This window comes from Eschrichtius robustus, chromosome 16 (assembly GCF_028021215.1).
Source record: "Eschrichtius robustus isolate mEscRob2 chromosome 16, mEscRob2.pri, whole genome shotgun sequence".
NCBI classification, from domain to species: domain Eukaryota; kingdom Metazoa; phylum Chordata; class Mammalia; order Artiodactyla; family Eschrichtiidae; genus Eschrichtius; species Eschrichtius robustus.
In genome coordinates, this window is record NC_090839.1 from 79,122,317 (window position 1) to 79,147,204 (window position 24,888).

General features: G+C 44.9%; 1 protein-coding gene across 1 annotated transcript in view; it reads left to right on the top strand.

Annotated features, from left to right (window-relative positions):
- CALN1 (calneuron 1) overlaps nucleotides 1-24,888 on the top strand; it is a 425,598-nt gene that overhangs the window by 193,403 nt on the left and 207,307 nt on the right. The window contains exon 3 of the mRNA XM_068524832.1: nucleotides 15,189-15,332. Coding sequence (XP_068380933.1) covers nucleotides 15,189-15,332 — 144 coding nt within the window. The remainder of the gene's footprint in view (nucleotides 1-15,188; nucleotides 15,333-24,888) is intronic.

A 24,888-nucleotide genomic window follows, 5' to 3' on the forward strand; every position in this document is an offset into this window, starting at 1 on the left:
GTCTTCTTTGGACCTTTTAACACACAAGTGAGACCACGTCACTCCTTGGCTCAGCAACCTGCCATGGCTCCCTCCTCATTCAAAGTGCCCCCAGAGGCCTACAAGGCCTTACGTGATCGGCCTTCCCACCCTCATCTCTCCACTATTCCCCCCTCCTTCTGCCCGGCCCTCCACCCCTCCACCCCACCCCTGTCACTTGGCCCCCTTGGCAGCCCTCCAGCACTCCAGGCACATGACCACCTAGGGATTTAACCCTGACTGTTCCCTCTGTCTGGAACAGTCTTCCCCAGAAAGCCCATGGCTATGCCCTTTCCAGTCTTTGCTCAAATGTCTTCTTGCTGCAGCTCAATTGCCCTCCCTCTGTGTTTACTCTGGAAACTGCTCCTCACACCCCCCGACCCCCGCCGATTCCTCAGTGCTGTCCCCCCCACTCTGTTATCACTTTCCTACACGTGGTGTTAGTTACTTTACGAAAGGCCTATTGTTTACTGTCTGTCTCCCCCACCCCTTAGAATCCAAGTACGTGTGATCTGGGATCTTTGTTGTGTTCCCTATCACATCCTAGCTTCTAGAACGTACCTGGCGCGTGGTGGACACCAACAAATCCTTATCGATACGAATCTGGATATGAATCTGATAGATAAAACATGGTGTATTATGGTTCTACTCATTTGTGCTGGAAAATTAATAGTAAAAAGTACCACAAGTGAAAAAATTAATAGTGAGGTAGAATTCTATTTTATTTGATTTTTTTTGATTTTTGTTTTTTTCCATTGTTCTGCTGGGGCATTCCAGTAAAACCTTTTACATACCAATGATGATCCCTTTGTTCGCCATATGTCAGTTCATCTTGGCTTACTTTCTAGCTTGTTTCTTTGTGTTATTGGCTTTTTTATGTATCAATCTGCCTTCAGTTCTTTATTTTTTTTTTTCGTTTTTTGTTTTTTGTTTTTTTGGTTTTTTTGGCTGCACCGAGCGGCTTGCAAGATCTTAGTTCCCTGACCAGGGATTGAATCCAGGTGCTCGGCACTGAAAGCGCCAAGTCCTAACCACTGGACTGCCAGGGAATTCCCAGCCTTCAGTTCTTTAGAGAGAACTTCTTTTGTTGTCTAATTATTATTGTTTTAATTCCCTCTATATTTTAATTTCTCAGAAGTAGATTTGGGTAGATGGTGTGATGTAGAGTTGTAACTTAATATTTTCCAAGTTCTCAGCTGATTATTACAGCCCTCTATATGAAGCCATCCTTCTTTTTCTCCGTGGATTGAAATGTTGCCTTTATCACACTGTTGGCCTCCGTGATCGGAAAATCCACATGACCAGACGTGGCGCTTCTCCTTGACTCCCAGACGGGTCACCTCTTCTTTAAGAGAAATCTGGAATGATTTGTGTGTGCATGTGTGTGCACCTGTGTGTTCTGGAATAGTTGGCTTATTCTCTTGTGACTCCCTTAGGATTAGGTGTCTGGGTAGAATTCCTAAAGCAATTTCCCCCCTTTCCTGAGCTGCCCTTGTAATATTGGAGGGTTGGCGCGGGATCAGTCTGCCTCAGCTGATTTCAGTTGTATTTCTCAAACTGGAGCCAGTGCCAGGTTTGCAAATAGTCTTTTCAGAGGTCCAGACTTAATTTGATAGAGAACCAGCACGTTAAAACAAAATGAGAGAGTTGGCAATTTTAAGCAAATAAATTGCTTTCTATTGATAATGGGATATTTATGTCAGCTGCAGTGGAGAACAATTTCTTCATATCTAGGCCCTTTATCAATGATCAGGAAGGCACAGTGGAGTAGGAAGCAATGCAGCAGGGAGGTGTGCAGGAATTTGGTGAGCTGAAGGAGGGGGTCGCTCCGTGGGCTTCCCTCGAGTGGCTGTGAATCAGTCCAAACCTGTGTCTTTTCCTCTGCACAGTTCAGTGCGGGGCTTGGGCTCACATTGTCTTGAATTCCATCTGACTACCTACCTTTCTCTAGGCAACAAGTCCAGGGCAGCAGTATTTGCCAGGCTATGAGAAACAAGACTTGGGCCATGTTTACGTGCGCCCTTGCCTGTGAGCAAAAGAAGGACAGGTTTGATAGAGAGTTAAAATTGAAAAATTCCACAACAGAAGGGGAATTCTTTTCTGGATTCCAGCCAATTCCTGCAACTCCCACCATTTGTCATTTTGCCCTGAGTCTCAGTGCCATGAATTGTTTGGAAGATGACTTTAGGAGAATTTTCATTTCATGGACTGAGCGTGTCTTTTGGGCCCTGTTTTAGGTGCTGGAGATGCTTTGGTCTAAGAGACTACAACATGGATGAATTAGGAGCAGACAAGTCAAGCTATACACGTGTGACCGTCACTGCCCTCTTTTTCTATTAGGCTTGGTCTGTAAAACTGGTAAATCCCTGTGGCTGACTGAATCTGTCTGCTTCTGCCCCCTCCCGAATCTTGATACTAAACTCAGGTCCGGCTGCTTGACGCTCAAAAAATCAGTGCTCATCAGAGAGATTAATGTTGGTAGAAAGGAAAGTTGCTTTTAATCAGAATGCCGGCAATCTGGGGAGATGGTGGACTCAGTGTCTCCCAAAAACCATCTCTCTAGAGTCTGCTCAGCCATGAAAGCTTTTAAAGGGAAAAAAGGAAATAATCTCAGTTAATCATTGAGATTGGGGGTCAGAGTCATTGCCATCCCCCACGGTGTGCGGGCTTGTCCACTTCCTGTGATTTTTCTTTGGATGCTTTCTTGTTCACACAGTTTGTTCCCGAGATTGCTGAAGGGGAAGCTGGGGAAGAGATCTGGTCGTCTGTTAATTACTTATCCTTCATTTCTACTTCTTTGATCTACGGAAAGAACCAACAAGTTAGGCAAGGTATTGTGTGATGAAAAGATTTGGAAGGTGTGCTAGGACCCGGAGATGAGGGGGTGACTGATTTAAGGTTAGTGATAAGACAAAGGGGCCTCCTGCAAAGAGCTCTTTCCTGCCAAAAGCTGCTTACATCCTGTGGCTGAGGTTGTTACAGACGGGGCAGGGGGCAGAGGGCAGGGGGCAGAGGGCAGGGGGCAGAGGGCAGGGGCAGGCGAGGTGCAGCTGGGAGGTCTTAGACCTGCAAGGACTAAATCTGTCACTCGGCAGGTCTTACGTCTTAAGATTGGTAGACCTACGGGGGTTCCAAAAACAAAGACTTTTCTCTAGCCTTCCAGAATGTAACATCCCTCTGGGACCCAAGAAAGATGGTTGTTAAGTAGACAGTGGTACAAAGCTGGGTAGCATGTGCTGCTTTGTGGCAGTGAATGAGACCTAACTGCTCAGTGCAGAAGTAGGAAATGAGATGGTCCCATGACAGCCGCCATGATGGAAGAAGGCATTGATTCAGGAGACACAGAGAGATGCCTGAGACATTCTAGGACGAGCTTGGGAGGCTGCTAGGGAGAGTCTGAAGTTGTAACAAGAAGGGGGTGTATCAGAGAGTAATAGTGAGATAGAGGCTGCCCTGGGGAACCCGAGACATGGGTGAGGTCAGAGCTTCTCCAAGAGTGGGGCCTGAACCATGCATGAGTAGGGAGATCAAATTCGCTGATTGGAGTGTGCAGGGGAAAAAAAAAAAAAATAGAGAGAAAGAAATAGGCTAGAAAGTAGAGTGTGTACCAGGTGGGAAGGGTGTGTCCTTTTCAGGAAGTACGTGTTTGAAGAGGTAGAGTGTGAAGTTGAGGAGTGCACACTCTGGCCAGCAGGCCTGGATTCAAATCACTGCCCTGACACTTAGAACCACGTGGCCTCAGGTGAAGGGCAACCTTCCGTGGGTTGTTGCCAGGAATAAATGAGCTCACATACAGAGAACACTCAGAGCAGTGCCTGGTATAGTTAAGCACACAGTAGGTTTAGCCCTTACATAGTAGTTGGAGCCAGAAGAAATTGCTACTATTTGACCATTTTTTTATCTATACCAAAGCAATTTTATATGGTTCAACCTAATATACTCATACACCTCCCCCATATACATTATAACTATATTGTGCATCTGTCGTGATGTACTGTGCATTTCTTACTGTGGATTGGAATTTAAAAGGCCGTGTGCTATCCTGGCTTTCCCTGGCTAGGGAGTGGCTGTGAAGCATCAGTTTTAATAACAAAGTGTGCTATTTCCTTAGATGTTTTGCTCTGAAGGGCCCCATGACATGCTCTTTTGCTGTCTTTGTCTAGCCCTCTTCCATGTGTCATTAAAGGGTGGGCTGGGTGCTGGGCTTTCTAGAGGTTGCCCTTACCTAGTGGCGAACAGAAGCATCTGGGTCACATAGTAGGGCCTGAGTCCACCTCACCACCAACTCCAGGCCTCCTTCCTGGCTCCTCTTGAGTCCTGTGCACTGGCTGCCCTGCATCTTCTCCCTAAGCCTGGATTGACAGAATCAAAACAAAGCTGTATTGCAACATGGATGGACCTAGAGATTATCATACTAAGTGAAGTAAGTCAGACAGAGAAAGACAAATATCATATGATATCACTCACATGTGGAATCTAATTTAAAAAAATGATACAAATGAACTTATTTACAAAACAGAAACAGACTTGCAGATATTGAAAACAAACTTATGGTTACCAAAGGGGAAATGTGGGAGGGAGAGATAAATCAGGATCTTGGGATGAACATATACACACTACTATATATAAGATAGATAACCAACAAGGACCTACTGTATAGCACAGGGAACTCTACTCAGTATTCTGTGATAACCTGTATGAGAAAAGAATCTGAAAAAGAATGAATATATGTAAATATATGTATAACAGAATCACTTTGCTGTACACCTGAAACTAACACAACATTGTAAATCAACTCTACTCCAATAAAATTTAAACAAACAAAAAACCCAAAGCTGTGTTGCCTTTAAAAGTAATTTTTGCCTCATTAAAAAGCAAAACCAGAAAGAGCCCCTCATGTTTGCTTGGATTTAGTTGTTGGTTTTCTGTTAGAAAGTTCTTTTTTTTTTTTTCAGCCCAGGAGAAATTCCAGAGGTCAGGGAAAAGACTTGGTTTCTAGAATAATACTCTGCGAGATCCAGAAAAAAAATCTTGAGTCCCAGCCACCAAGCTGTCCTCCACAGTCCCTTCCCACTGGGGGCTCAATGTGGGCCCCACCTCTTCCCAACCCATGTCCTGTTTGCTTTATACCTTGGTTTCCTAGGACCTGGCACCTAGAAGGGTGTCTGACACACAGTCAGTGCCTAAGAAATATTTGTAAGGTTGAGTTAAATTGAACAATGCAAAGATAAACTTAGCTTTGAGGATTCCTAAGACCCCAGGGAGGGGAGGGGGTGTGAGCCATGCCTGAGAGGCCCTCTCCTCTCCATTCAGTTTGCTTCTGGTTTATTTCTGGAACTTGGATCTTGCTCTTCTGGCCTCCATACCAGTGCTAAATTCACAAAATGACCTTGTTCTCTCAGAACCTGATTTTTCTCTGATCTCAGGATATTCAGCTTAGGAGCAGTGTGACTTAATGAAAAATTAATTGTATTGATTATTACCATGCTCACAGATAAATTCCACTCAGTATTGCCTTATGTGCCAAATGGTCCGATGCCTATTTTCTGCCTTGGCTTATTTCCCTGGGAAGGTGCTTGTTGCCATGTGAGAAATGACTCCTTCTGGGGAGAAGCACCAGGTTTGTCCCCAGGATGCTGGCTAGTCAGCTGGACTGTGGGAGATGGTCCATCTCCTCTTAGGAGGAACTACCCAGCATCCTGCCCTGGAAGCAGTCCTGGTCTAGACTCAGGAGGTTGGGCCTCTCCCCTCTCATCCCTCCTCCTCCCATGTTAGGGGAGCCCCTTTCCCCTCTCTGAGCCTCAGTTTCCTCATCTCAGCCATGATTGTGGGTGTTTCCTGGGCACCTCCTTTGGGCCTGGCCCCATGCTGAGAGTGAGGTCTACTCAGGGTCCTGCGATTACCCTGCAGGTCTTTTTCAGGCAGTGTCTGAATTGTCTCCTTTTCCTTGAAGCCTCCCTTTATAATCATCTGGATCTTGAACTTCAGCATAGCTAGATGAAAGGTACATCTCAGAGGAGACTGGGTTTCTGTGCATAAAAATGATGCAAAATGGAGGACACTGAGAACTGATACTGCCTTTTCAGAGAGTGTGATATTGTATAAGAAATATATATGGTTGGTCTTCTTCCCTGGTTCCTGGCCCCAAACTTCTGAAACCCTAGGAACCTCTGGAGTGATGAGAGTATCTTTTGTATGCTAATGAGATGACTGGTGGCTGGGGTCCTTAGATAGCTTTAGGATGGGGGCTGGTGGCCAGAGAGACCAAAGCATGATTAGAAGGTTGGAACTATTAGCCCCATCCAGTGACTTCCAGGGAGAGGAGAGGGGCTGGAGATTGAGTTCTGTTGTCAATAGCCAATGATTCAAACAACCAGGCTTACATAATGGAACCTCCATTAAAAACCCTAAATGATGGGGTTCGGAGAGCTTCCAGATTGGTGAATACATGGAGGTGCTGGGAGGGTGGTGCCCAGAAAGAGTATGGAAGCTCTGTGCAAACCATAACCGCCCCCCCCCCATACCTGGCCCTATGCATCTCCTCCATTTGGCTGTTCCTGAGTTCTCCCCTTCATAATAAACCAGACAATGTAAGTAAAGAGCTTTCCTGAGTTCTGTGAGCTATTCTAGCAAATTATCGAATCTGAAGAGGAGTTGTGGGAACCCTTGACTTCATAGCTGGTTGGTCACAAGTCCACGTGGCCTAGACTGGTGGCTGGCGTCGGAAGTGAGGACAGTTTAGTGGGACTTGCCCTTTGGGGTCTGCACTAACTCTGAGTAGTTAGTGTCAGAACTGGCTTAAATCATTGGACACCAGCTTATTGGCATCCAGAGAGCTGGAGAGTTAGTTGGTGTGGGAAAAAAACCCCACACATTTGGTCTCAGAAGTGATGTGAGTAGAAACGGGTCGTAGAGGACAACTTGGCAATATATATTAAGCACCGTAAAAAAACTCCTGCCCTTCGACCCAATACTTGTGTTCCTAAGATATCATCTTAAGGATATGATCATCAAAAGACATGAAAATTTATGTACAAAGATTTCCATTGTGGTATTATTGAAAATCAGAACTGATCTAAGTGTCCCACACTAGGAGTTTGGTGGCATCAATTTGGCTATCGTGATTTAATGGGATACTATGTAGCCATCAAAAGTGATGTTTTAAAGACCAGCTAACAATATGGAAGATTGAAATGACAGTGTGTTAAATGAAAAAAAAAAATGATATAAAGCTATAGAGAGAGCATGAGCCCAGTTTAGGAATATCTATACTTTAAAAAAGTTTGGAATAAAATGCCCTAATATGTTAACAATGGTTATTGCTGACCAGTGAATTATAGATCATTTTTTTCTTTATACATTTTGGGGGCATTTTTCATAAGAAGCATCAATTAATGTATAAACTGAAAAATGTAGCATTCCCCTGTAGGTCTAGCTCTGGTCTTTTGAGGGGGTTGTCCCCATCCCAGAGGTCAAGTCCAGAACCTCTCAAGACAAAGAAAACTGCAGTCTTGATAGATGTCCTCTTCCTTTCTCTTTGCGCATCACCCTGTTTTTCAGTAGAGAGACCCTCCAGTGATGCTGACTCTCACCCGTATTCAGATCATGTTAATGGTTCTCCTTTCAGCCCTGTGGAGCGTTCAGTCCATCACCGGGTGCCCGTGACCCAGATGGGCTTTCATTGTGAGTTTCAGTTCTCATTTGCTTTGTTCTTTTGCTGTTGGGGAATTTTCCATTAGCTTTAACGGACCTGGCATGCTAAAATCAATTCAGCTTCATCTGTGGAGGTGTAAACTTTGGGGACAGATAAACTCTGTTTTAGCTCCTAAACCCTTAGAAATGCCCCTGGCTTTCTGACGGCCTGGTGCCACCCTACGTTAGGAGAGAATGATTATTTTTCATGACCTGGGCTACTTCGTCGGTGTAATTTCTCTACCTAATAAGTTACTGACATGCTTTTCTTTCTGAATGCTAGCTAGGGAAGGAGTTGGCGTTATTTTTGAATTCAAGGTGTCATTTGAGGCAATAGGTAAGGAAAAAGGCCAGGAGCGTGGTGACACCAGAGATCCGCAGTATGAACCTTCAATCACTGTCCCACCAGCCTTGAGCACAGGACCTTTGAATTGCTTTTTCAACACTGCCTCTTGCCTGCCCCCAGGGTTAACAGGGACTCACGGTGAGCCTGGGGCCAGGGAACCTGCAGGAACCCTGCTCATCCCTGGATTCTGACCGTAGATCACGGCTACTGTTATGCTCTCGGAGAGGGACAGTCAATTAGTGAGCATTTATTGAAACGGATGCAATCACATCTCAAATAGCAAATAACCTAGGAGTGAGGATCCTTTAACCCTTTTGAAAATGTACCAAGAAAAAAAAAAGCCAGGTTAGAAAGTGTATGATACAAAGCAGCATCGTAACCCCAACCCCACCCTCATCTGTGTGGCCACAGCTCTATTAAATGAGGGACACTTCCGAGTTCCTGCTGCATCCCTGCCTCCTCCCAGCAGATTTCCCTCCTCCTTCAGGGCCCCACCCCCCTTGCTGTCTGAGCTCTCACCTCTGTGTTCCCTGATTACTGAAACCAATTAGTTGTATTTGCAGACCGATAGATTATAATTAAATTGGAACTCATTCACACTAAAACCCACACCGGGATTGAACCAGCATTTTGTATGCAGTTATGGTCATTCTATTCCCATTTTCCATCCTCATTGTATTTTCAGTATCACTGTCTTCAAAGGCTAGTCGTGTATTTCCATGTATTCACCAGGCCTGACTGCTTGGGTATCTCTCAGAGCCCTGGACTCCGCGTGGCCAAAATACCACGTCCCCTCCCTCCCTCCCTGAAACCCTGTGCTTCTTCCTGAATTCGCTCTCAGTTAATATCATCACTGCTCACCCCATCAGGCAAACTAGAAACCTCAGCATCATCCTCAAATCGTCCCTCCCCTAAACCTGGGACACCTGAGCCCTGGACCGCTCAGAAGTCTCTTGGTCCCCCTCCCAGCAGCTCCGGAGGTAGCTCTGGGCTCCTCATCTCCCCTTCGTCTCCAGGTGAGGGCTCTGCTTCTCATCCCTTGTCACTCTGGTCTTCACCACCCTGATGCCAGAGCCCTCAGTTTAAAAACGAATCTGATCCTTTCTCTCTCTCTCTTTTTTAAAAATTTAAAATCATTAAGGGCTCCCTGTGGCCTACAGCAGGGGTTCACAAACTTTAAAAAGCCAAAGTAAAACTATTTTAGGCTTGGTGAGACAAACTGTCAGCGTCACAATGACTCAGTTCTTGTTGTGTGGTCCAAGAGCAGCTGAAAAGGGACAATCATTTGTCAACGAACGGGCGTGGCTGTGTTCCAATAAAACTTTATCGACACACAAGGTGGTGGGCCAGATTTGGCCACAGACCATCGTTTGCCAACACCTGGCCTGCAGGGTAAAGCTCAGGTGGCTTCGAAGGCTCTTTCAATCTTGCCATAGCACACTTCTCCACCCTTATCTCTCCATGTTTCTACACCCACCACACAGCCAATGCGTTCAACACGCCCATCTTGGCACACTTTCTCCACTCAGCCTCCTTTCCCTTCTCTCTGAGGCCTTAAGATTCAAAAGATCCAAGTGTAACCCTTTCACAGAACTGTCTCTTTGTCCCAAGGAAGGACTTCCATGAGATTTGTGTAGACTTGTACTACTGTGCTTGTCGTTCTCTGTTATGAATATCTGGTCACCCCTCTGTCTCTCCAACTGGAATGTAAACTTCTCGGAGCCTGGAAAGTTTTTTTGGCTACCTATCTATCTTAGCATCGCATCTGGCATATAATAAATAAGCAGCAACTGTTCAGTGAGTGAATGGCTGTATTAATCAGCTCTACATATTCATTTGTTGTCTTTCATAGAGAAGGGGGAAACTTTTCTAAATCTTTTGTCATTAGCTCAGCCCCCGTCCTATTATTTCTCCCGAATAAAGACCTCCAGACTTGTCTCTTATATTTTCTGGTGCGTTTGTGTTGGTGTTTAACAATTGCCTGGCCTAGCCTTGCTGAGCTGCATCTCTCTCCAGTTCTGCAGTTTCTCAATGGCATTTATCAACAGAAGGCATCTTGTTCATTCATAAAGGCCTCACGTTTTGTGGTTAAAATCCCACCTGCTTCCCAAACGTACCTTTTTGTGGAGAATAAACAGATTTCACAGCTAGCGGGGATTGAGATAGGAAAAATTGTTCTTCGTTACTAATTTGAGTTTGCCAGTTAGCACAATGAATTTCAGCTGATTCTTCAGCGCTAGAACATTAGCCAATGAATACTGACTCTGCCTGGTGTCTGGATTTCATCTGATATACACTCTGTTGGGGCGGCCTGATTGTGAGTCTGTTCTGTATGATGGCCGCGCCTCTGGCCACTGCTCCTGCCTGAATTGGCTATGACCATAGGGAGCATCACAGAACCAAAGCATGGTTCTCAGAGGGCACTGGGTCCAGACACAGGGGGTACCAGTGGTGGCTGCAGGTATTTTTAAGAAAATAGACTTGCTGGCATAATGAGCAGTAAATCTCTTGTTCTCTAAAACAGGATCGTTTCTATCCCAGGCCTTGCTTTTCTCCAGAACACCAACCTCACTCCAGGGAGGAGAGGCCCAGGTCCCTGTGGGAATGTAGACTTTGCTTCTGGGAGATTCCACAGGCAGAGAGTGGATTCCTTTTTTTCAGAAGATGTGTCTTACCGTGTTTCCTTTCATATTCGGCACAATGACAGTTGGACAGGCTCCATGAGCATCATGGATGCCCCTCTGTGGTCCACGAAGTCATCTTGCAGAGGGCAGAACTGGCCGTGCTGGTGCCTGGTGTGCACATGCTTCATGAGGCTGAGATTGAATCAAAGAGCAAAAGCACAGCATGCTTATATAACTCCGAAGCACAAGGGACTTTCGCCTGAAGAGGGGATACATTCCAGTGGAAAGCACACCGCATTACTGAGTTGTTCCCAGAAACTTGATCTGTGGTCTCCAGTTCCCGAGGATGTGGAAAATGGCCAGAGCCCCTTCGTGCTGTGCCCAGGCTGCCTGTAGCCAGAGGCAGAGGGATCCGGCCTGCTCCCATGTCTCCGCTGTTTTATGGGCATCTTTCTCACACCCTGTTCTGCTATTAAAAATAAAATGAGGCACACATCACGTGTCTCAGACTGCAAGACCCATTTCCTTCTAATAAGCGTCTTGTTTCCTGAGCTTTCAAGGTATCTTTCCAGGGTGGAAAGATGAAATCTCTAGAGGCTCCTATTATGGATTTCTAGTTTTGTACTATTTTTCCCCTCGTCTCTGCTACTTTGAAAGAAAACGAAGTTAGTGAGCTCTGTCTGCCTCTGCAGATACAGACACACAGACCCCCCCCTCCCCCCCCCCCCACAGGAGCAGATATTCATTTTTTTTTAAAAATAATTTACTGCTAGTTTCTTTTTTTTTTTTAAGAGTTATCAATTTTACTGATTTTTTTTCCAGAGCTCCAGCTTTTTTTTCTGGCCGTGCTGCACGGCATGTGGGATCTTAGTTCCCCGAGCAGGGATCGAACCCATGCCCCCTGCACTGGAAGTGCGGAGTCTTAACCACTGGACTGCCAGGGAAGCCCCCCTGGGAGCAGATATTCTTTGCAAACAGAGAAGAGCGGCTTTGTCCCACTTACTTGGGGGCCATAGAAAACAGAACTCAGAGCTGAGGTGTACCTGCCGCATCCTGTCCTGGGCTAGAGCAGGGCCCGCCTGGAGGCTGCAGACAGGTAAACCATGGGGGTTTGAGGCCTCGAGCGAGCATGTTCCTTCAAGCAGGGCAGTTCTGGGGAGACCCCTGCCTGAGGTCTGATTTACCATATCCAGTAGCCCAGGGGTGAGGCAACCCTAGGCATAACCCAGGCAGCAAGGTGGGGGTCGGGAGGCATACCCACAAAGGCCCTCATTTCCAGGTCAAGTTCTCAAACATCCCCAACCAGGCCTCTCTGGAGTGGCCAGTGTAAGGATACAGGCTCTTTCACCGGTAAGATCTCGGGCATGCAGGGGACCACAGGAGTGAGGCCAGGCCCTGTCAACAGAAGGGGACCGTCCTTTGGAGTGATAGCGTCAGCCCAGAGAGTTCAGGATTGAGTCAGAGGAATGGGAAGAGGAGATGGTGCCTCGGGAGAGAAGTGGTCCAGAGAACAAGGGGCAGGGCTCAGCCTGCAGCTGACCACCAGCCTGGCCCACCTGGGACCCCAGCCTCTTCTGGGACCCCAGGCAGGGCCCTTGTCATCATCTGACATTTTCTACTGTTGCACGGTTTGTGTCAGCCCTGATGTAAAAAACCCTATCATAGAGGCTGGAAGGAGATCCAACCCAACCCAGTTTTCAGATGGGGACATTGAGGCTGAGGGAGAGGCCTGCCCTGGTCACAGGGCAGAGCTAGATGGACTTCCGTGTAGGCTGATTCCCGTCTCAGGAGATCTCCCTCTGTATCCTCCTGCCCTTGGCGTCGAGACTTGGGCTGAGTGAGGCGTGGTCTCTGCCCCAGTGTCCTTGAGCGCTGTGTGACGTGACCTCAAGCTGAGCCGTGGCTCTAAGCTCTTTTAGGGCCACCTGGCACCTGGTAGGAAAACATATGGCTGCTTTAGGTAATCTTGGGCATGTTGCATTGATGAGAAAATTCTCAAAATGCAGACAAACCCCTTAATTCAGAATTTGGAAAGGGCTAAAATGTTTTCTATATCATCAATGGAAAAAAGAGAGGTGTTTGAACAGCAGATCAATAGGGTGTGAAAGAGAACACAGGCTTCCTGTTCTTCTCTTAAACACTTTAACGATGTCCACGGATCCTTAGACGGGCTCAAAGGACCTTAAGGATTCTCTTGGCCAACCCAGCTCATTTACACATGAACAAACCGAGGCCTCAGGATTTGGCTGCAAACCTAATTAGCTAATATGCCTGGCTGGGAGCCCAAGGTCTTGACTCCCAGGCTGGTCTTCCCTCTGCCGGAGCACACATTTATTCACGTAGCGCATTCGGAGTGCTGAATTAGTACCGATAATGAATCTGCTGCTAATATCTGATGCTTATTTGTTCAGACCCATCGTGCATCGAACAGCTGTCCGTCAAGCGCCTCCTTCAGAGCGTAGGTGGGAACATACTGCCTTGAATGAAATGTATGAGGAGCTTGCAGCTCCGAGAAGCCGTGATTTCTGCACCATGATTTCATCGTATTTCTAGATGCCACGTGCGAGGTGTCACGTGGGAGGAGTAAATGACCTGCTGAACAGTCGGCAGTGAGGGAGATAACTTGGCTGTGGTGAGCAAAGGTGTTTTTGTGAAATATGCTGCCCTCGTCTTGGTCTTGGAGGACCGATATGATTTGGGCAGGTAAAGAGGATGGCAAGGTATTTCAGGTGGAAGCCCTGGATGGTAGAGTGTAGAGGGCTGAAAAACAACCCCCAAAGGTATCAGATTCCCATCCCTGGAACTTGTAAATGTCACCTTGGAAAAAAGGGTCTTTACAGATGTTTTTAAATTAAGGATCTTGGGATGGGGAGATTATCCTGGATTATACGGTGGTCCCTAAATGCAATCACAAGTGTCCTTGTAAGTGGCAGGCAGAGGGAGATCACAGACAGAAGACGAGAAGGTGATGTTATCACAGAGCAGCTATTGGAGTGATGCGGCCACAAGCCAAGGAAGTAAGCTTGTAGGAAGAGGCAGGAAAAGAATCTTCCTTGGATCCTCTGGAGGAGTACGGGTCTGTCCCACCTTGATTTTGGCCCAGTGATACTGATTTGAGATTTTGGGCCTCCAGACTGTGAGAGAATAACTTTCTGTTGTTTAAGCCACCACGTTTGTGTGATTGATTACAGCAGCCCCAGGAAATTAATACAAATAGGAAAGGGAAAGCCTGCTTGGGTAAGGGTTCAATGTGTTTGCTGGGAGGATAGTCAGATATTTAGAGAAGTGGTAACTACAGTTGACCCTTCATGGATGCTGAACCCATGGATTCGAGGGCCGGCTGCCCTGCCGATACCAAGGGATGACTGTAAATGGTTAGGGCCAGCGTCTTGCATTAGTTTGAAGAGTTCCTGCAAGTTTCTGCCTGGATCTTATCTTCCCACCTGGAGTGAGGGGCTCTGGAGGGGAACCACGATGTCTGGCAGATTTCTCTGCAGTCCTAACTCCCGTGCTCCTTAGGTATAGGCGGCCACTGCTTGTTGAATGGCCTGATGAGTGCTGGCAGCTGCTGTAGCTGGGCTCACACTGGGTTTATTGATGAAAAATCAAAGCTGTCTGGAGCTCAGAGACAATTGATGTACCTCTCATCTCCAGCCTGTGATCTCCAATCGAATTCCCATGACCTACCTCGCAGGGGTGTGATGTGTTAGGAAATGCTCAGCCAACCCAGGATGAACAGGCGGTGGCGGCGGAGGTGGGGCTCTGGAGGGAGGCACTCTGGGTGGAAAGCAGAGCAACTCTGGTTGGGGTAAGAGGATGGGAGTTTCCCTGCTGGGTGAAATGGCCTTCTTGATGGTGGAGTCAAATTCTCTGCTAGCCCCAGAGAATGTGATTAAAGATGGCTCTGGGGCTCTTATGACACTCCTATTGATCTGAGGTTGTTTATAGCCATAAAACAGCTGTAAATTAGAGGAATGAAGTAAGAACAGCAGGGTACTTAACTCCTGTCCTCCTAGGAGGTTGAGAAAGCTTTCTGCACAGCTCCTGCGGCAGCAGGGAGCTGAAGTATAAGTCTGCAAAGGGGAATCTCATCCTCCTTTCCTCCTGACAGTGCAAGCTAGTAGCTGTCTTCTCACCGCTGAAACCTAATCCTCATCCTTGTTGGGAAAGTGTCATCTGGCTGACACAATTCCCAGCTGGGACCACCGTTTAATTGTCTACCGGCTACTGTGTGTTAGATGCTCAGGGCCAGTTATCTCCTCCTTCCAAAGCTGTTTTTCTGTTTTTATCCCCCTTCCCTCCCTTTCCTTTATTCCCATCTCCTTTTCTCTCTTTTTTTTCTTCCTTTCTTTTGTTCCTCTTTTGGCCACCCTTTTTTATCAGATTAAAGGGTTTGACACATCACTATTTGTAAAGCAGTTAGGAGTTTCCAACAGACGATCGCCAATCATTTCAATGCAGTAGACCACACCTTGTGACATTGGACTTTCTTTGCTCTCCCCTTGTAGAGATCCGAGAGGCCTTTCGGGTTCTGGACCGAGACGGCAATGGCTTCATCTCCAAGCAGGAGCTGGGAATGGCCATGCGCTCGTTGGGGTACATGCCGAGTGAGGTGGAGCTGGCCATCATCATGCAGCGCCTGGACATGGACGGTGAGACCCGGGCCTGCAGCGCCCCCCCTGGGATGAGCCTGGACTCATCAGGGAGATCTTGGGTTTAAAGGCCCTTTGCACTTGGAGTCGAAAGACTTTGATTCATGTCTTGGTTTACCTTTGAGCAGTGGAAACTTGAACTAGATCAGGGTTTTTCAAACCACATTCCGTAGACCTCTAGGGGTCTGCAGAGGTGGTTCTGGGGCCACTAGAGAGAGCAGGGTGAGGAAGGGGGCCTGGCTGGTGGAGGACTGAGAATGGTTTGGTTTTGTTTTCAGAACAGCTTTGTTGAGAAAGAATTCACACACCATGAAATTCACCCATGTAACCTATACAATTCCGTGGCTTTGAGTGTATTCACAGATTTGTGCAACCAATGGCATGATCAATTTTAGAACATTTTCACCATCCAAAAAGAAACCCTGTACCTCTTATTCATCACCTCCCAATCCCTCTATCCCCCACCAAGTCCTAGGCAACCACTAATCTACTTTCTGTCTCTATGGACTGACCTCTTCTGGATGTTTCATATAAATGGAATCATGTAATATACGGTCCTTTGTGACTGGCTTCTTTCACTTAGCGTAATATTTGTAGGGTTCATCCATATTGTAGCATGTATCACTACTTCGTTGCTTTTTATGGCCAGATTATATTCCATCGTTTGGCTATAACAGCTTCTTTTCTCTCTGTTTTACATACTGGGTTTCTACATACAATCACATTGAGGAAAAGGGTTTCACTGTATTTAAACAGTTCTGAAAAATGACTGCATTTGATGATCCTTAAGATTCTTTCCTGCTCTAAAACTGGCTGTGACCTTCCTGCCTTGGCTGAAGGTCCAGGAAGGAGCCTTCTTATTTTGTTGTTTTCAACACACACTCTCCCCCTCTGAAAAGCAGCTTGATTCCAGGTGTAAAATGTTCAAAGTGGCAGGCTTTGGGGACTCTTGGGTATACTCATGAAGTAGAGACCAAGTAAAAGGAAACAGAGGAGGGGGGCAGGATGCCTTTGGGAGAGATAGATGAAGACCCTGGTAGGGAGATGTTTGCTTGGCCTGCAGACTAATTGCAAGAACATGGCTGTGTCCTGTTATCTTGCTGGATTTGTTGGAAGGATGATTAATAAGTGTGACCGTATGGTGAATGGACCCCAGTGCCAACCACCAAGTGCAGCTGTGGGCATTTATTTGCTGGTTCAGGAAAGAGATGTTTTATCAGGGATGTTCAGTTGTATGTGGAGCGCCAACCCTGTCCTTACAACCTTGATGGGTTGTGACTCACTGGGTCTTTGCACGCCTGACTCGACCTTGCTTTGTATGTAGAGGTATTTTTGACAACCTGGAGCAAAGCACATGTTGTATATGTCCATGAATTCCCATCATCATTTCAGAGATATATTTCCAGAAAAGAGAAAAAAAAGAGTTTCTTCCTTAAAAGAATAGAAATCTTAACCTGTACCTCTGTGTATAGAATTAAGATTTTTGTGCTTTTGAGTCTCCTCCCACAACTTGTAAAATAAAACATGGTCAACTGGACTAAAAGCAAATGGAATTAGCAACGTTTAGTCAAAATGATCTGGGGCTACTGTGGGAGAGTTACTCCTCTGAGATTTAAGGGTCTTCGTCCAAGTCCATCCCTGTTCTTTGTATATTCATTCATCAGACCCTGGCTCATGGGGAATTTTTACATTTTTGCAAATCCTCCCTGATTCCACCAGGACTTGGGAGTCCCCAGGGGATCTCGTGTTGATGGTGCTGTTCAATGGGCCCGTCAGGACTCGGGCATCCATATCCATATGGGGGTTACAGTTTAAGAGACTTCAGGTTTCACCAGTTTATTTGCAACATCATACTTAGCGACCAGTGCCGAGGGTGGAACTTCCAAGCAAAGCGTGTAGAGAATTGCTATTAGTTCCTTTAACAGAAGCCCAAGTCATCGGCCTTTTTCATGGTGACCCCATCAGGTGAAAACACTGTTATTTACCTTTTAAAAAAATTTTTATTTTTATTTATTTATTTTTTGGCTGCACTGGGTCTTTGTTGCTGTGCTCGGGCTTTCTCTCATTGCGGCGAGCAGGGGCTACTCTTTGTTGCGGTGCGCAGGCTGCAGGCGCGCAGGCTCAGTAGTTGTGGCTCACAGGCTTAGTTGCTCTGCGGCATGTGCGGTCTTCCCGGACCAGGGTTCGAACCCACAGCTTCCTCAAAGTTTTGTTGCCTCCAAAAGATTCAGTGTACAACAAATGCAAACAATGTAGCAGAGTAGGCAAAAAGAATTGCTTTCGCAACATACCAAATGCTTAAGTGTGAAAAGAGCTAAGGGAAAAAAAATGCCCAAGCTGATGCCTAAGTGTGTGTTTTTACGTGTTTTGCAAATGATGCTGGTAAGTGAAATTTCTGGGGTCCTGAGTTCTGGATATGGATGGATTGGCTATTTTTCAGTGTCCTTCTCTTAATGGGGTCTTTTGAGCTGTTCTGTTAAAAAAAAAAAAAAAAGTCAGGTTCTAATTATATCCTTCCTCCCCAGCTTCTGTAACTGGGGATTCTCCGGAGAGATTTGGCCCCACCTAATTAAGCTTCTCTTTGGCGTGAAACTTGTAGAATGGCAGAGGATTTTATGGGGAAATGCCACACACACACACACACACACACACACACACACACACACACACACACACAAGTGTTTGGGCCAGAACTTAGGATTCTTTGCTGTAAGGTGACCATGCCTCCTGGCCCGCAGATCCTGGTCCTGGTATCCAGGGGCGGCAGGAAGATGGCGGTGCCTCCATGCATCCCAGCTGGCTGTGATTAGAAGCAGGTCTGGCCCACATACTGATCTTTTCTTTCTGGGGTCCCTGTTGGTTTGCCCGACGGTGAGGTCATAGCTTCGGCACGAAGCCCAGATGGAATTAGCCTGAGTCTGTGCAACCTTAGTCTCTCCATGAGGCTTTCATTAGGTGGTTCCTTGGGAGTGGGGTGCCTCGCCGGCTCCGCGTGTAACAGTAACCTCCCTGGATTAGGGGGCTCAGTGGGGTTTCCTGGACACAGAGCCTGCAGGAGCCTGACGGTTCCAGTGTGTGTGGAGCTGGTTTTCCAGAGGGTGGAATGGAAGACAGGCAGTAGGGTCTGGAATTGCTCACCTGGCCGTGGCCCATTTGCCTTCAGTGCTGGGAATGACCTGTGTGTGTGCACTGCCTAGGCCGAACTACTCCAAGTTAGATAAACAGAAAACCCAGGCTTCTTTCTGCCCAATGCCCAGTGCTTGCTTTATGGCCCATGACTGCAAATGTTCTTTCAGCCTCTGCAGCTGAGATGACTTTTGTCCTGACACCAGTTGGGGACCAAGATTCACCTTTCCTGGATGCTTTATGCCAGGATCTCACCTTCAGCCCAGATTCTGGAAGCCTGAGGCTCTCTCCGTCAGGCTCCTGGAGACATTTAAGCCCAGTGCCCTAAGGCACTCCTGGCATTGGGAAATCAATTTCTCTCCAATGCATTGCAGTACCAGTTATGTACCAACCTTGGAAGAATTGATCAAATAGTCACTCCCCTGGAAAGTATCTCCAAAGCTTAAATCTTTTATATTAGAAACAGGTTGAGAAAGAGACTGTGGGCTCTGCCATGCCCCCATCTGCTCCCATCAGCTCTGTGGCTCCCATGATAGCCCCTGGGGCCCCTCAGAGCTTCCTGTACTGTTCACTGGGGAATAAAGGCTTGGTATCTTCAAGACCAAAGGGATATTTTTGACTCTTTTCTACATTTTAATGGTTTCACAAACCACACCACTGTGGCCATCTGGAGTGAATCCAGCCAGCTTTGCAAGTAATTTCCTGAAACCATCAAACCATCAAACCAGGAGATGCTTTCAGCAGCCGATGACCTCTGCATGGGTCCCACTCACATTTCTTAACGCAACCCTCTCCTGTTCCAAGCTGCCCTCACCTCTCGCTCACTCAAGGAACAAAACAAATGCAGCCCTTGCCCTCTGCATCCTTGATTTTCCCTCTACCCCTCAGAGATGCAGAATCTTGTGAAATTCCAATGAATTGGGGGTTTTGAAATGAATTCTTATCTCTCAACAGGTTTGTAGGGCTTTTATTTTTTTTGGTTTTGGTTTTTTTTTTTTAAGGTTCACCACTGTCTGGATGGTGAGTATGATTCAGCTTAGTTCCATTTAAAAAGGATTTATCTGGTGTCCATTATGTGTGAATTTGCTTAATTTTATGGTTGGCAAGATGCACTTTCGGTTCATTTTGAGGCAAACCTCTGAGCTGCAAAGAACGAAATTATGGCCAGAGTCACATGAAAAAGTTAGCAGTGTCCCCATTTTTAGCCTGTGTGTCGCATCTTCCCTCTTTTCCTACCCATTCATTACATGTATTGATCCTTTGCTGATTAGTCATATAATTATGACTTTGCTGTTTTCATTTGTGATCTTCTAGAAGACAGAAAAGTATAAGCTTAATTCCAAGTACAGCTCACCTCCACTTCACATTCAAACACTGATTTGGATGCTCTGGAACTGGCTTAGGTCTATTGTGTGAGCTCAAATACACACTTCTTTTATTTATTTATTTATTTAGAAGTACAGTTGATTTACAAGGTCATGTTAGTTTCAGGTGTACAGCAATGTGATTCCGTTATGCATATATATATATATATATATACACACACACACACACACACACACACACACACACCACACTTTTCAGGATTCTTTTCCATTATAGGTTATAACAAGATATTGAGTATAGTTCCCTGTGCTATGTGCAGTAGGTCCTTGTTGCTTATCTATTTTGTACATAGTACTATGTATATGTTAATCGCAAACTCCTGATTTATCTCTACTCTTCCTTTCCCCTTTGGTAACCATAAGTTAGCTTTCTAAGTCTGTGAGTCTATTTCTGTTTTGTAAATAATTTCATTTGTATCATTTTTTTAGATTCTTCCTGTAAGTGACATTATATGATATATGTCTTTCTCTGACTTACTTCACTTAGTATGATAATCTCTAGGTCATCCACGTTGCTGCAAATGGCATTACTTCATTCTTTTTTATGGCTGAGTAGTATTCCGTTGTCTATATACACTTTTTTTCTGTATGTGAGGGAAGGTGCTCACCCACAGACTCCATGAAGTGGGACCACCTGATGGAAGCAGCTGGGGCTTGTTAGCCTTAAGCACAGGTTCCTGAACTTGAGTGCACATCAAAAAAAAAAAAAAAAAAAAGGAAATGTGCTAAACAAACAGACCAGTAGAGTCAAAAACCCCAGGGTGGGGCACAGGAACCTGCATCCTTTAACAAGGCTGAGCAAGAAGGTCTGAGGAGGAGTAAATGCCTAAAAAGCAAATAAGGATTGTTTTCCTCTGGGGATTTGATGAAGAAAGAACAGTCTGTGGTCAGTCAGTCCTGCCTAAAAGCAGGAGGCCCTCCCAGTGCTCGCACATGCTGGGGCCTTGGCTTCCTCCCTCCTCCAGCTGTGGCCCAGGGACCTGCAGAATCGCCATCACCTGGGAGCCTGCTTAAAATGCTGACTCTCAGGCCCGCCCGAGACCTGCTGATTCAGAGCCTGCATTTTACCAAGACTCATGTACACAGTCAAGTTTGAGAGGCGTTAGTCTAGGGCACACCATCAGAAACAGGAAGCAAACCCAAACGTGTTTCCTCATTTGAGGATCTCTCCCATGCAGTTGCAGCCCTTCCTTAATCTCCTGCCAGTAACTCAAGGCAAAGATTTGTAACTTTAAAAGCTGAAAGTAATTCACAAAGCCAAAGTTTTGGTGAAGGTCAATCACAGGAAAATCTCTCTCCATCTGTTTGCATTTGTGAATAAGCATGATTGGCATCAGACTATTTCATATTTCATCCTATGTTAGGGAATTATTGCTGAATGTATTTCGACCTTATTATGGTAAGTCTTAGCTGGGTAATGATAATGATAACTAATACTTATGTAATGCTTGCCATGTTCCCAATAATAACTTTGAGTATGATAATACTGTCTAACACATCGGTGTCTTCACCATGAGCTGCTGTTCTAGCACTTTACTTATTAACTTTACTTAGTCCTCATAACAGCCATAGGTACTAATATGATCCTCATTTTATACATGAGAATAATGAAAGACAGAAGTTTCAAGTTACTTGCCCATGTCATGCTACTAGTAAGAGCCCTATGAATCTAAGATCTTAACCACATGTCTTGTAGATATGTTTTTATTCTTTTTGTGATTTAGTGGACGTAGATCACTTAGGGTGACAACGGGACATTGAAGCAGTGACTTAACAGGACACAGGTACACATGTATACACATACCAGAGTCATGATGTCACGTGGATATTTCAAACCTATATGTGAGTGTTTTGGTTATCAATTACCATTCCAGATAGTCTCCTGCTGTCAGCTTTGGTCAGATGATAAACTCCAGCTACTCTCCAGGTTATCCTTGAATGAGTCAAGCCCGACCCTAAAGCAGAGTTTGTGAAATGAAGATGGTGTCTTTGGATTTCTTGTTGCTTTAGCGAGGGGTGTCCTTTAGGGCCTTTTGGGATATATAGTGATGGTGGATGTTTGTGAAAAATCCACTCCAACTTTCCTATTACCCTAGGCAGTTCCTGACAGGAAGGGTCTGCCATCTCAATTGTATTGACAGTTGCTCACATTGAACCCAAGTTTCCGCTAAAGACCAAACTGTTCAAGCCACTTCCAGCTACTCAGTCCAGCATACTAAAAACAGAATTTCTGGTCCTAAAAAAAAAAAAAAAAAAAGACTTTCTGGTCCTTATGCTCATTTCATTAAGAGCATCCTCAGCCAATATTATATTCTGTCTCCCTTGTTTTTAACACCCTGGAACCCATTGCTACACCTCTCCCCCCAGTTTACAATGATATAAATTAGCAACATCTTGTGACTCTGTGTTCTTCTCCCGTTAGCAGACTTGGAACTTCTCCTGGCATGTGCTGATCTGATTCTGGTCACGGGTTTAGAGGCAGTGAAACTTGGTAGAAGTAGATCTGGAAAATGGGCATCTCCGTTCAAGGCAACTGCCTCAGCTGTGTTTATTTCCAGTCTTCAGGGTCACCAGGTTCTTCAAGCTGATCTTGTCTGACCTAAGGGACGTATCAGAGAGGACACCAAGGAGACTTGGCCATTCAATTTTCTGAATCCACGCAGAGGTCCCCACTCTAAGTCTCAGGTCCCACTTCTTTCCAACCAGTGCCCTAAATTTCACATAAGAGACTTGATGAGTCTGTGACTTCAACTTAACAATTCGTTTGACCACCCAATTAAATTTGGGGTCTTCCCTTCAGTTGTAAGAAATAAGTGATTATCTGGGGCTACCCTAGAAGCACTCTGGTTGTCTGACTGTAACCTGAGCTGAGAGTTTCAAGGCCTGAGCTTGTTAGAAGCAGCCTTGTTGTCTTCATTGCTATTGTAAAAGTCAAACATAGTAGCTACATGAGTCTTCAAAAACCTTGCTTCAATAATTATTTTATCCCAAGAAACCACAGATGACATTTAGTTAATTATGATGCCAGTCATGCCGTAGATAACAGTATGCCATTTTTCATTAGCAAGGAGGTCAGCACTTCATTTAAGATCATAGATAAGCAAGCCAATCTGGGAATCCCACTTGGGTAGTTTGTTTTCTCCTGGTACCACATACTGTGTCATCGTGAAAACAGAAGTCATGCTGGATTCCTAGGAGGGAGAGTATTATGTGAAATGTAAGAACCTGCTGAAATTCTTCATACATAAATAATATTTCTCTTAGGCAGGATTTACCAAAAGGAATATATGAAAATGCCCATCTCAGAACACCCAGACCAGTATCGAATATTATTTAACAAATCGTTACTAATATGATTGGTGAAAAATGGGGACTTAGTTTTTACTCATAAGTGAGATGATATATTTTTCGTATGTTGATTGGTTATCTATTTTTTTTCCTTTTTGCAGATTGTGTTTTTTTTTTTTTTTGGTCTGTTTCAGTAAGGACAGGCTAAATTATGCTGTAGTGATAAATAATCCCCCCAAATATCAGTGGCTTAATACTACAAAGTAAAACGTCTCACCCAGGCTATATGTCCATTGGGGGTTGGTTGGGTGTTTTCTCTTAGTCATCCTCACTCAGGAATCCTGGCAGAGGGAGACTTCTGTCTGTACTTCCATGATAGCTGTGGCAAGGGAAAGAGACTGAGTGAAGCGCTTAGTGATTCTTAAAGTTTTTGTCGCTTCTCTTCTCATCTCATTGGATAGAGCAAGTCACGTGGCTGTGCCTCATATCAAGGGCTGTTGGGAAGTTGAATCTGACTCCATGACCACAAGGGCATGAACTGGAAATGTTTGAACAACACTAATGATGACTTACGGATTTTAGGCTTTTTCTTTTTTCATTAGAATGTCACATTCATTGCAAAAATTTTATTTCAGGAAAAATTTTTAGAAATACAATGAATAGGGGCAAAAATAATTATTATGGGAGATTTTACACATTCCTTTAAACTTGATCAAGTACATAAAACTAAGTAACAGAATTTGAATGACATTGAATGTGCGTGTATATGAGTGTGTGTGAGTGTGTGTGTGTGTGTGTGTGTGTGTATAATGTAAATTTTATTCCTTTGAAAAGAGAATACTCTTCTTTCGAAGTGATTCTGGAATGTTAGCAAACATGACTGTGTATTAGGCCACAAAGACAACCTAATTAAATTCCAGAGGACAAATATTACAGGCACATTCTTTGACTACAATGCAGTAAACCAGAAATTAATAACAAACTTGAATAAGAATCCCACCCGCTTGGAAATTTGGAAATGAAAAACCAAAAATCTTTCAATTTAATTAACAGATCCAAGAGCTGATTCTTTGGGGAAAAAAATGCAATAAATTGACAAATAAAGCATATTTATTTAAGAATTAAAGAGAGTTATCACTAAACTAAACTAGAAATGGAAAAATATGGAAGAGTTTTAAAAAGAATACTTGATACAATTTTATGTTAATACATTTGAACATCTACATGAAATGGAGATTTTTGGAAAAATATAAGTAATTGAAACTGATTCAAGCTGAAATAAGTAGTCTAAATCAGAAGTTGCATACTTGCAGCCTACCAGCCAAATTCAGCTCTTAGCCATGTTTTATTTGTCTCACACATCATTTTATAAAGCAGAAAATATCATATTAAAAATCTGCATTTCCCCCTCTTAAAATATGGGAGAATTTGACAAGTCTGGACCTGCATTCCTTCATTGCAATAATTTGGTGGAGTTGAGTAGCTGTCCTCTCTAGGCAGGGCAAATGCCACAGTCTCCACCAGTCCCTATTGTCTTACACCTGCCTGCTCTCTTTTGATGAACTAGCTTAGGCCCTATGGACCTGGGAGTTTGTGACTCTGCCTAAATGGACCAGTGAGTGATGAGGGCCTCTTTCATTGCTGCAGCAATCAATTCTTCATTTCCTTTAGTTTTAATTGTAGGGTGTTTTTGTTTTGATTTTCTGTTTTTGTTTATGTGTTGCTTATTTGTTGTCATTTCTAGCAACTTCAGTAGA